Below are 12,831 nucleotides of genomic sequence, written 5' to 3' on the forward strand. Positions count from 1 at the left end.
GTTCACATGACTAATAAAAGCATTAGAAACTTTTCAACAATTCAAATAAAAAAGGGAAAGACCGTACATTAAATTACCTGATTTTTTATTCTTAATCTTTCAATGCATGTTTTATCTTATTAACCAAGAAATTAGGCTATTCCTTTTCTTTTTTTAAATGAAGTAATAAAATAATGGCTAACGTAAACTGTGAGGCATCAACGTTAACCACTGAGACTGAAGGGAAATAAAGAAATATTGCGTTTAGATTGTAACCTTGGTTCTCCGTTACATATTTCTGACCCTCTGCTTGTCAGGGTACATCAATTCCTTTAAGCCACACCAGCTTTCCCAGTCACGCCCCTGTGGGTTTAAATTTGTCTCATTATACCACACCATACCATACCACCACTCATTATGCACAGAGAGTGATCTACAAATAGTCCTTGATTTGCACACCTGTTTTGCTATCCACAAATACAAATCTCTACTTTGTAACTTGTATTGTGTTTTTTACAAATAAGTGTGTATTGGAAAAATACACAATTTTCCATATTTGTAAAAACAAAAAGCCACTTTTTAAAACTGAAAATTCTGCTTGTGAAGAGTGACTCTGCATTTGTGAATCTCCAATCACACACACGCATCTCTTTCCTCAATGATGCATTTCTGACTGGGGATTTCCACCGGGCGCGTTACACAGCGAGCCAGCCGTATACACGCGAGATAACAAGAACACGCGATAATCCTGAACATACGGGAGACCACGAGATCCCTTGATAAACTCTTATTTATACCTATTTATATACAGTCTATGATTTATACAGTCTATGGATAAACTGTGTGTATAAAGTAAACAACAACAACCAAGAGCTTACTTTGCTTCTCTGACGTGAAAGATCTGTTGATCTGACCATCTATCCTTATAAAAACAATACGTTATGTCATAAACGATTGTATGCTGTTCCACTTCAACAATCAGTCTCTTGTCGTCCGTGTCGCCGATCCTCTGAGACCCTTTGATTGATTGATTGATTGATTGATTGCTGATCTGGTGCTTAAGTCATAACATAATGTTGATGTGAAGTAGTTTTAGGCTGCATGAACGGCGTATTGTGTTTTATTTTGAAAGGGGGCGGAAGTGTTTTACGTTGATTCTGAGTCGGACTTCCTGTCTGGTGCGATCTGCTCTGTTGAGATTTACACGGTTTAGCAGCGGCTCGTGGAGAAAATAGAAGTCCTACCTAATGCTCGCGTAGAGACGCTGCTGAAACGTTACGCAGCGCGCCCGGTGGAAATGCTCTCATTGATTAGAGTGGCAGCTATTTGCAACGGTGACCGCGGCGCTGCCGTTCCGAGGCTGTAACGCGCCCGGTGGAAATCAGGCTTGAGACGTTCTTGTCGAGAGAATTCACAAACAGCTGGTGATTCACAGATGGCCGCCCTCCTCATCAGTAGGTGGCAGTGTTGTTATATGCATGGATGGAGCGATGGTTTGGACTCTGCTTAAGGTGGACTTACACTTAACTTTTGATTCTGCGGTAAAGTCATGGCCGAAGATGCACAATAGCTAATCTAAACTGGGAAGAAACCGGAGCACTTGGAGTAAACCGTAACGTCAACTATGGGACATCAGTGCTAACCACTAAGACTGAAGGGAAAAAGAGAAAGCAGGCTATTCCTTTTCTTTTCTCTCTTTTTTAAAATAATAAACAATAATATGATGGCTAATCTAAACTGGGAAAAACCCGAGCACCCGGAGTAAACCCTCAGTAAACTGTGGGACATCAGTGTTAACCACTGAGGCTGAAGGTATATTAAGAAATCAGGCAATTACTTTTCTCTCTTTTAAAAAAAAAATAATTAAGCAATCACACAATAGCTAACACAAACTGGGAAGAAACCGGATCACCTGGAGTAAACCGGAGCACCCGGAGTAAACCGTAACGTAAACTGTGGGACATCAGTCCTAACCACTAAAACTGAAGGGAAAGAGAAATCAGGCTATTCCTTTCCTTTTCTTTTTTTTTTTTAAATTAAGCTAAATGGCTAATCTAAACTTGGAAAAACCCGAGCACCCGGAGTAAACCGTAACGTAAACTGTGGGACATCAGTCCTAACCACTAAAACTGAAGGGAAAGAGAAATCAGGCTATTCCTTTCCTTTTCTTTTTTTTTTTTAAATTAAGCTAAATGGCTAATCTAAACTTGGAAAAACCCGAGCACCCGGAGTAAACCGTAACGTAAACTGTGGGACATCAGTCCTAACCACTAAAACTGAAGGGAAAGAGAAATCAGGCTATTCCTTTCCTTTTTTTTTTTAAATTAAGCTAAATGGCTAATCTAAACTTGGAAAAACCCGAGCACCCGGAGTAAACCGTAACGTAACCTGTGGGACATCAGTCCTAACCACTAAAACTGAAGGGAAAGAGAAATCAGGCTATTCCTTTCCTTTTTTTTTTTAAATTAAGCTAAATGGCTAATCTAAACTGGTTCCATCCCGATGCCTCGTCCTCGCGGCTCTGCTCCGAGCGGCTCCGCTCCTTCAGCCTCATCTCTCACTGACGAGCCTCCAGGATCTTCTCTCGCTTCGTCTCACGCTCAAACATAGCAGCCAGCAGACTCTTCTCGTTCTTCTGCAGCGAGGACAGTCCTGAGCAGAGCTCCAGCAGCGTGGTGCCGCCCTGCTGGGACCCGACCGCCACCAACCGCCCGTTGTCCTGGAGACGGAGGCTGTACAGGGCGTCGTCACACACCTTGACACTCAGCGTGGGGTCGTTCTGTTTGAACAGGATGTCCCAGACGTCCAACACGCCGTCCATTTTAACGGTGAAGAAGACGGAGGGACGGACAGGACTCCAGCAGGCGTCCATCAGGTAGGACATCTGGTACCTGGTCCACATGATGGAGGACTCCTTGATGTCCTCGGACCAGATGCGAGCCGTCCGGTCCCCCACGGTGAGGAAGTTCTTAGGGAAGAACGGGTTCCTCTGCAGGCCGTAGACCGGTCCATGGTGTCCCTCGTAGAGACACACCAGCTTCTCCGCCGGCGTCTTCGCCTTCCGGTTACAGGACACCACCACGCCCTGCTCCGTCCCCACCATGAACTTAGTGGGCATGGTGGACTCAAACTCCAGAGAGACGGCTCCTAGAGCTCGGTCCAGGTTTCCTTCCCGGTTCGGGTCCAGAACCAGACGCTCTGTGGGCTCAGACAACCGGCGGACGTCCCACCACAGGACCTGTCCGTCCGTGGAGGCAGAGAACGTGTCCGTCCCGGTCTTGGACTGCAGCCAGATGGTCTTGTAGACGGGGTCTCTGTGACTCTGCTCCACGGAGGACGTCTCCACCGGCTGGCTGCCTCTTCGGGTGTCCCAGTACGCGATCTGTCCGTTGTAGCTGCCCCCCACCAGGGTGTGGGGGTCTTTGGGGTTGTAGTCCAGACAGACCAGGGGGGACGCCGGCTTCAGGGACATCTCCGGTCGGTTCGGGTTCTCGATGTCCCAGATGTAGGAGTCCAGGCTGGTGTCTCTTGACGTCCTCTGGAACTGGAGGCAGCAGTAGGCAGCAGCTAGCTTCCTGCCGCCGTCAGGATGCCAGGACAGACCGGAGACGGTCCGCTTCACGTCGTTGGGGTCTCTGTACACGTTGATGGTCTTGGCGGACGGCGGCTCCTGGTTCTCCTCCACCTCCTCCTCGTCCTCAAAGTACTCCTGGTAGATGTCCACAGCGTTGTTCTGCCTGATGCAGTGCTCCATCACACTGCCCAGCTGCAGGATGCTGTTGATGTAGCTCTCGTCCTTCTCCACCTTCTTCCTGAACCTGATGGTCTGTTCCATCTCCTGAGGGTTCACGTCCTTGGGCCACCCCCCCTCCACATGGTTGATCCCACAGCTGTCCGTCTCAAAGCGCTCCGTGTTCACCTGGTGCTCCGCCATGTCCTGGCCGGCCTGCACGCTCTGATCTCGGGGTGTCTTGTGGATGAAGTGCGGGGCCAGGCTCGGCTCCGGAGGAATGTCCAGCAGCAGCTCGGCGGGCCGGTCAGAGAAGTGACACTGGCGGCCGAACTCACCGCGGAGCTTCGTGTAGACATGGACGATCTCCATCAGGCTCAAACACCGGGACACACCGGCAGAATAACGGGCACAAACCGGCGGAATAACGGGTCAAATACCGGCAGATTAATGGGTCAAACACCGGCAGACTAAAGGGTAAAACCCGGCTGATTAACGGATCTAACACCGGCTGAATAACGGATCTAACACCGGCAGATTAACGGGTCAAACACCGGCTGATTAACGGGTAAAAACCGGCTGATTAACAGATAAAATTAACGGGTGGTAAACTTTCTGAGTTTGCTGTATCCTCATCTGGCTACATATATAAGATTCCAGATCAAGCAGCGATGATGTCAGCGTGACATCATCATGTCTTGCTTTGATTTGGGCTCTTTCATCTTGGTTCTATGACATCATCACATGACATCATCATGTCTTGCTTTGATCTTGGTTCTATGACATCATCATCACATGGCACATGACATCATCACATTCCGTCCCTTATTTGTTTTGTTATTTTTTAATTATTTAAATAATTTGTATTTATTTAATTTTATTTAATTTTCCTGGTCCTCCCTGTTTCCACAGCCAGCCTGAGTGAACACAGGCTGGCTGTGGAAACAGGGAGGACCAGGAAGAGCTGCTCCCTGCAGAGCAGAGGCTGGGCTGCCACTGCAGCCTCAGTCAGCCTGAGACAGAGCTACACTTCCACACCAAATGTCAAAAATATGAACTAATTAGAGAAACATATTTCCAAAAATTTGAATTCGTCAAAAAGGTTTTTTAAAATGGTCAGATGAGGAAAAACTGCCGTTCCTCCTCGGGGAAGAGTCACAGAGCTCTAGATTAGATTAGCAGCAGTCTATGTTTCTGCCTGTCACACACTGAGGGACAGCCAGTGACACACAGCTGTTGGTTGTTTTGTTTTTATTTTTCTTCTTTTTTTGCTGGGACAGTTAGATTGTATAAATTGTATAAAATTAGCTTCAACATCTGACAACAACTAAAGTTAGCTTCAACTTCTGACAACAACTAAAGTTAGCTTCAACATGTATGGACTCCAATATTAATAATAATACACTAACTAATGTTACTGATTTACACATATTACATAGAGAGCAGAGGGGCTCCTGAGATCTGGACAGGCTGGTAGTGGTTTTAGATCTCCCACCTGAACCACAGAACAGCGTCATCCATAGACTCCTATGAGCAGTTTGTGGTAAAGAGCACAGCGTTCTAAAGATAGCACGATTATACAAACATGTAATTATACGAACACACTGTTGGTTCACTGCAACAATGGCTTGAGGGTGAGCAGGATTTAAACATTAAAAATGACTTTTTACCAGTATGAGCTCTTTACAGCCACGTCTAACCCAGACTGTATAAAATAGGTCTAACCGGACACGTACTATCAGCTGGAGGGAAGCCAGGGTCAGAGTTCATCACTGATTAAAAGCTTATTAATTTAGTCAGAGACCTTCCCTGTCTCTCTCTGTCAGGCTTTTTTTATTCAGCTCAGTACTGGACTGGGACTGGCCACCAGAAACTAACTCCAGCATGTTCTAACCCTAACCTCTATACTATACATTAAACCAAAAACAGTATTCACACTTATACAGACAGAAACTGATGCATGTGTGTAACTCTGTCTCCAGCATGTTCTGTATTCACACTGACTACAGTATTGTAGTATTATAGTATCAGTATTATACAGACTAAACATTAAAACCAGAAACTGTCATTTAAACTGATGTATACATGTAACTCTGATTACAGTATGGTCCGTGTTTAAATAAATAAAGTTCTGGGTTAGTACAAACTGTTTCCAGTGATGAATGCTAACCGTGCTAACGGTACTGTATATTATATACAGTCATGGAAAAATGATTAGACCATTGTTTTCTTCAATTTCTTGTTCATTTTAATGCCTGGTACATTTGGTTTTATTGATGATTTTGGTTATTATGAATAAAAACATATTAAATGTCTTGATATCAGCTCTTAAATTAAGCTCTTATCAGCTATTGTTATCATTATATTTGTCCAAAGAAATGAACCTTTAGTTGAACCAGACATTAAATGAACAAGAGAACAAGGAGAAAACAAGGTGGTCTAATCATTTTTTCATGACTGTATAAAGGGAGAAACAGACTTCCACTAAGACTTCTTCTGCCGGACATTAAATTCATCTGTAGCACACGTCTGAAGCTTTCTCTGAGAGGTTTTCTCCTGGTCCAACCTCAAAGCTTCTTCTGTGTTTGACTGCATCTCCTCATCTAACCTGCTTTCTGCTGCTTGAAGGACTTTTTGTCTCTTCTAAACTGAGCTGAAGGTTAGAGTCTCTGCCGGGTCTGGTCCGGTCTGTAGACAGCTGCCTGTGTCAGACTGCTCTCTAGTGACGGACAACAGACTTGCATTTATTCATGTCCTGTATTTTAAATAAATAGCTCTGAAAGCTGCACATTTATCATGCCTCAGTTGGCTTTTGGTCATTTTTATTTGGAGAAATGCACAGTATAACTAATCATTAAGGCCCTTGTCTCAGGGCCTTCATTACAGAGCAAGGTTATTATCGTGAACGAAAACTAACGGAATAACTAAAACTAGAATTGAAAAAACATTTTCGTTTACTGAAATAAAAACACGTTTTTTAAGAAACGATAGCTAACTGAAACTGTATTTTGTGGATACAAAACTAACTAAAATTATAGTGAAAATGTCTCTAGTTTTCGTCTTTGTCATTTTTTTTCCATACGTAAACCTTATTGGTTGATATGAAATCCATTTCATCTATCTGGTTTTATGACTTAATAAACTTATTTGGGCTGAGGTGGATCAGACAAAGTAAATAATTTCGTCCCGCTACTAGTCCTACAACTTGAAGAGTTGCAGGACAAATTATATATCAAAACGTGCGGTTTGATCAGGATCGGTGTGCTATTACTTTTGTCCATGGAATGCGACTTATGTCGCAAAAACTGCCCAAAATTTTGCATTGAAGTGAATGGGAATAACACAAACAGAGTTATTCTGTTCTGCAGAATCAGTTTTTAAAGATACATATTTGATGGTCTTGAGGTGTATGTGTATATGTGAACTATGAACCTTAACAGCACGTTCTACGTAACAGACAGATTGTGTTTAGAAAGCAAAACCAGTGTCACCGGTCAATCTGACTGTAGTTCACATGACTAATAAAAGCATTAGAAACTTTTCAACAATTCAAATAAAAAAGGGAAAGACCGTACATTAAATTACCTGATTTTTTATTCTTAATCTTTCAATGCATGTTTTATCTTAATAACCAAGAAATTAGGCTATTCCTTTTCTTTTTTTAAATGAAGTAATAAAATAATGGCTAACGTAAACTGTGAGGCATCAACGTTAACCACTGAGACTGAAGGGAAATAAAGAAATATTGCGTTTAGATTGTAACCTTGGTTCTCCGTTACATATTTCTGACCCTCTGCTTGTCAGGGTACATCAATTCCTTTAAGCCACACCAGCTTTCCCAGTCACGCCCCTGTGGGTTTAAATTTGTCTCATTATACCACACCATACCATACCACCACTCATTATGCACAGAGAGTGATCTACAAATAGTCCTTGATTTGCACACCTGTTTTGCTATCCACAAATACAAATCTCTACTTTGTAACTTGTATTGTGTTTTTTACAAATAAGTGTGTATTGGAAAAATACACAATTTTCCATATTTGTAAAAACAAAAAGCCACTTTTTAAAACTGAAAATTCTGCTTGTGAAGAGTGACTCTGCATTTGTGAATCTCCAATCACACACACGCATCTCTTTCCTCAATGATGCATTTCTGACTGGGGATTTCCACCGGGCGCGTTACACAGCGAGCCAGCCGTATACACGCGAGATAACAAGAACACGCGATAATCCTGAACATACGGGAGACCACGAGATCCCTTGATAAACTCTTATTTATACCTATTTATATACAGTCTATGATTTATACAGTCTATGGATAAACTGTGTGTATAAAGTAAACAACAACAACCAAGAGCTTACTTTGCTTCTCTGACGTGAAAGATCTGTTGATCTGACCATCTATCCTTATAAAAACAATACGTTATGTCATAAACGATTGTATGCTGTTCCACTTCAACAATCAGTCTCTTGTCGTCCGTGTCGCCGATCCTCTGAGACCCTTTGATTGATTGATTGATTGATTGATTGCTGATCTGGTGCTTAAGTCATAACATAATGTTGATGTGAAGTAGTTTTAGGCTGCATGAACGGCGTATTGTGTTTTATTTTGAAAGGGTGCGGAAGTGTTTTACGTTGATTCTGAGTCGGACTTCCTGTCTGGTGCGATCTGCTCTGTTGAGATTTACACGGTTTAGCAGCGGCTCGCGGAGAAAATAGAAGTCCTACCTAATGCTCGCGTAGAGACGCTGCTGAAACGTTACGCAGCGCGCCCGGTGGAAATGCTCTCATTGATTAGAGTGGCAGCTATTTGCAACGGTGACCGCGGCGCTGCCGTTCCGAGGCTGTAACGCGCCCGGTGGAAATCAGGCTTGAGACGTTCTTGTCGAGAGAATTCACAAACAGCTGGTGATTCACAGATGGCCGCCCTCCTCATCAGTAGGTGGCAGTGTTGTTATATGCATGGATGGAGCGATGGTTTGGACTCTGCTTAAGGTGGACTTACACTTAACTTTTGATTCTGCGGTAAAGTCATGGCCGAAGATGGTACTTAAGTAAAACTATTTTTCCTTGCCCTACATTACATTAGCACCTATACCGTGAAAACAAAATGAAAACAATAACACTATCGCGACTGTGCCCGTTTGGTTAAACGTTTAATTACCCTGCACGGCCAGCAGATCAGAGAGAAAAGAGACATTTTGAGCATAGCTCAAGTAAGCTGTGCATGTAAACGTACTGACTGACTGAGTTATGACAACATGGCCTGCTCCAAAACACAGTTCAGACAGGGACAAGGAGGCCGGCGGCATTTTTGCGGCAACACCTGCGTTTCGGTCTGCTGGCGCGGAAACCCACCACCCCAACTGAAATGAATTGAAAAACCTTGCCAGTGTCCTGCGTCCCTGTCTGAATTGTCTCTTGGAGCAGGCCATGTTGTCATAACTCAGTCAAGCCTGATTTCCACCGGGCTGCGGAACGGCAGCGCCGCGGTCACCGTTGCAAATAGCTGTCACTCTAATCAATGAGAGCATTTCCACCGGGCGCGCTGCGGAACGTTACAGCAGCGTTTCTCCGCGAGCATTAGGTAGGATTTCTATTTTCTCCGCGAGCCGCTGCTAAACCGCGTAAATCTCAACAGAGCAGATCGCACCAGACAGGAAGTCTGACTCAGAATCAACGTAAAACACTTCCGCCCCCTTTCAAAATAAAACACAATACGCAGTTCATGCAGCCTAAAACTACTTCACATCAACATTATGTTATGACTTAAGCACCAGATCAGCAATCAATCAATCAATCAATCAAAGGGTCTCAGAGGATCGACAAGAGACTGATTGTTGAAGTGGAACATCATCAATCATTTATGACATAACATATTGTTTTTATAAGGATAGATGGTCAGATCAACAGATCTTTCACGTCAGAGAAGCAAAGTAAGCTGTTGGTTGTTGTTGTTTACTTTATAGACACAGTTTATCCATAGACTGTATAAATAAGAGTTTATCACGGGATCTCGCGGTCTCCCGTATGTTCAAGATTATCGCGTGTTCTCGTCATCTCGCGTGGATACGGCTGGCTCGCTATGCTGCTGTTCCGCGGCTGTAACGCGCCCGGTGGAAATCCCCAGTCAGTCAGTACGTTTACATGCACAGCTTACTTGAGCTATGCTCAAAATGTCTCTTTCCTCTCTGCTCTGCTGGCTGTGCAGGGTTAGTGTCGCGATAGTGTTATCATTGTTTTCATTTCATTTTCACGGTATAAGTGCTTAATGTAATATAGGAAATATAGTAATATAGTAATAAGGAAAATTGTTTTACTTACCATCTTCAGCCATGGCTTTACCGCAAGATCAAATGTTAAGTGTAAGTCCACCTTAAGCAGAGTCCAAACCATCAATGCAAATAACAACACTGCCACCTACTGATGAGGAGGGCGGCCATTTGTGAATCACCAGCTGTTTGTGGATTCTCTCGACAACAATGTCTCAAAAAATATGTCATTGAGGAAAGAGATGCGTGTGTGTGATTGGAGATTCACAAATGCTGAATGACACTTCACAAACAGAATTTTCTGTTTTACAAATGTCTTTTTTGTTTTTACAAATGGAAAATTGTGGATTTATAAATACACACTTATTTGTAAAAACCAAAACACAAGTTGCAAATTAGAAATTTTTATTTGTGGATAGCAAAACAGGTGTGCAAATCAAGGACTATTTGTAGATCACCCTCTGTGCATTAACAGGTATTAATGAGAGAAATTTAAGCCCACAGGGGCGTGACCTGGAAAGCTGACTTAAAGGAATTCATGTACCCTGACAAGCAGAGGGTCAGTCCCCGTACAGATGAAATATGTAACAGAGTGGTAAAATAGTCTCAAGACCATAGAGAACAGGCTATTCCTTTTCTTTTTTAAATGAAGTAATAGAATAATGGCTAATGTAAACTATGGGACATCAGTGCTAACCACTGATCCTGAAGGGAAATAAAGAAATTAGGTTATTCCTTTTCTTTTCTTTTTTTTTAAATTAAGCTATATATAATGGCTAATCTAAACTGGGAAAACCCAAGCACCCGGAGTAAACCCTCACGTAAACTGTGGGACATCAGTCCTAACCACTAAAACTGAAGGGAAATAAAGAAATCAGACTATTCCTTTTTCTTTTTTTTAAATTAAGCAATCACACAATAGCTAATCTAAACTGGGAAGAAACCGGAGCACTTGGAGTAAACCGTAACGTCAACTATGGGACATCAGTGCTAACCACTAAGACTGAAGGGAAAAAGAGAAAGCAGGCTATTCCTTTTCTTTTCTCTCTTTTTTAAAATAATAAACAATAATATGATGGCTAATATAAACTGGGAAAAACCCGAGCACCCGGAGTAAACCCTCAGTAAACTGTGGGACATCAGTGTTAACCACTGAGACTGAAGGTATATTAAGAAATCAGGCAATAACTTTTCTCTCTTTTAAAAAAAGAAAAATTAAGCAATCACACAATAGCTAACACAAACTGGGAGGAAACCGGATCACCTGGAGTAAACCGGAGCACCCAGAGTAAACCGTAACGTAAACTGTGGGACATCAGTGCTAACCACTAAAACTGAAGGGAAAGAGAAATCAGGCTATTCCTTTTCTTTTCTTTTTTTTTTTTTAAATTAAGCTAAATGGCTAATCTAAACTTGGAAAAACCCGAGCACCCGGAGTAAACCGTAACGTAAACTGTGGGACATCAGTCCTAACCACTTAAACTGAAGGGAAATAAAGAAATCAGGCTATTCCTTTTCTTTTTTAAAAAAAATCAAGCAATAACACAATTGCTAATATAAACTGGGAAGAAACCGGAGCTCCCGGAGTAAACCCGCACGTAAACTATGGGATGTCAGTGCTAACCACTGAGACCCCAAGGGAAATACAGGAAGAATGAAAGAGATTATATTGAAAGAAAGGAAGAAAAGAGGGAATGTCAGAGAGTAGGGTAGTAATGTTGAGGGACAGGACAGAGGCTGGCTCAAATCAATTGTTGGAATACTTGGCTGCCGTTCTTATGTGTGGTAGCATTGAGGAGGTGGAGGCAGGTGCAACGGTGAGGCTCAGCCGCAGGTCGACCATGGTGGTCTCTTCATGGTGGAGCCTATGACTAACCTGGATCTGTTTATTATATCGGGGATTAGCCATGGGACGCCTGGACAGCAGCTTCCTGGTATCTTTAGGAAGGTTTTTGGACCCTTCTGCATTAACGCAAGAGCCCAACCTTCCACTGGTTGCATCATTTCCAGCTAAGGTATTCCTTCCTACACAGAGAGTGGGTGGGAGGATGACTCGCCCAAGCCTTTGTCGTTCCTCAAACAGTTTGAGGTTTTCTGCAGCATCGCTGAGGTCCTGAAGAACATACTGCTGGAGATGTTTCTGGTCCACAGCACTCTGCTCTGCGGTCCTCACCGCAGCCTTACGCTCGTCCCTCTCCAGCGTATGGAGCTGAGCACGTTTCTCAGCCGCCAAAGAAACATTGAAGTTATGGAGTTTGATATTCTCCTCCCTGATCTTCTCAGTCTCTGCAGTTTCTTTGGCTTTGAACAACCTGTCAGCGTCCTTCTGAGCCTGAAGCCAGTCCAGAGTGCTCTGCTGTGCAGCCTTTTCATCCTGCTCCTTCTCCAGTTTCTTGCTGTGTCTGTGGGCAGAGAAGGCCTGAAGTGACGCAGCCTCTTTCTCCTCCTTCTCCTTCTGCTGCTTTGCCCGTTCAGCCTCTCTCTTGGCCACGTCCTTGGCAAGCCTCAGTTCCTCGCTCAGAGCCTCGGCGGCAGCCTTCTCCTTCTTTGAGGCTGCAAGCTTTTCCCTAACAATATTTTTAGGTACCTGGCGCTTCCTGGACCTTTCAGCCTCTTCAGCTTTTCTTTTCAGCATCTGTTCTTCCTTTTCCAGCTGAATACGTTTGGCTTTCTGGTCCTCAGCCATCAAAGCCTTTTCCTCTGCCGCTTTGTTGAGGTTTATTCTGGAAATGTCCTCAGCCCTGTCTTTAAGAGTCGTCCTCCTCAACTCTTTCTTCTGTTTTTCTGCCTGCCTCTTTTGTTCCTGGGCATACCGATCATCGAGGGCCCTGAGCTTTTCTCCTTCCC

At 43.5% G+C, this 12,831-nt stretch overlaps 2 protein-coding genes across 3 annotated transcripts in view; both read right to left on the reverse strand.

Moving 5' to 3' along the window:
* The window catches only part of LOC131962688 (inactive dipeptidyl peptidase 10-like), a 70,425-nt gene that overhangs the window by 47,154 nt on the left and 10,440 nt on the right, over positions 1-12,831 (reverse strand). The window lies entirely within an intron of this gene.
* Positions 1,281-4,601, reverse strand: LOC131962689 (dynein axonemal intermediate chain 2-like). Its single transcript, XM_059327681.1, has one exon. It carries the CDS (start codon positions 4,079-4,081, stop codon positions 2,537-2,539), a length of 1,545 nt encoding a protein of 514 aa, XP_059183664.1. The 5' UTR covers positions 4,082-4,601; the 3' UTR covers positions 1,281-2,536.

This window comes from Centropristis striata, chromosome 24 (assembly GCF_030273125.1).
Source record: "Centropristis striata isolate RG_2023a ecotype Rhode Island chromosome 24, C.striata_1.0, whole genome shotgun sequence".
NCBI lineage: Eukaryota > Metazoa > Chordata > Actinopteri > Perciformes > Serranidae > Centropristis > Centropristis striata.

Bases quoted from the DNA above. Each gene is read 5' to 3' on its own strand.
- LOC131962689 (XM_059327681.1), bottom strand. From the start codon at position 4,081: ATGGAGATCGTCCATGTCTACACGAAGCTCCGCGGTGAGTTCGGCCGC.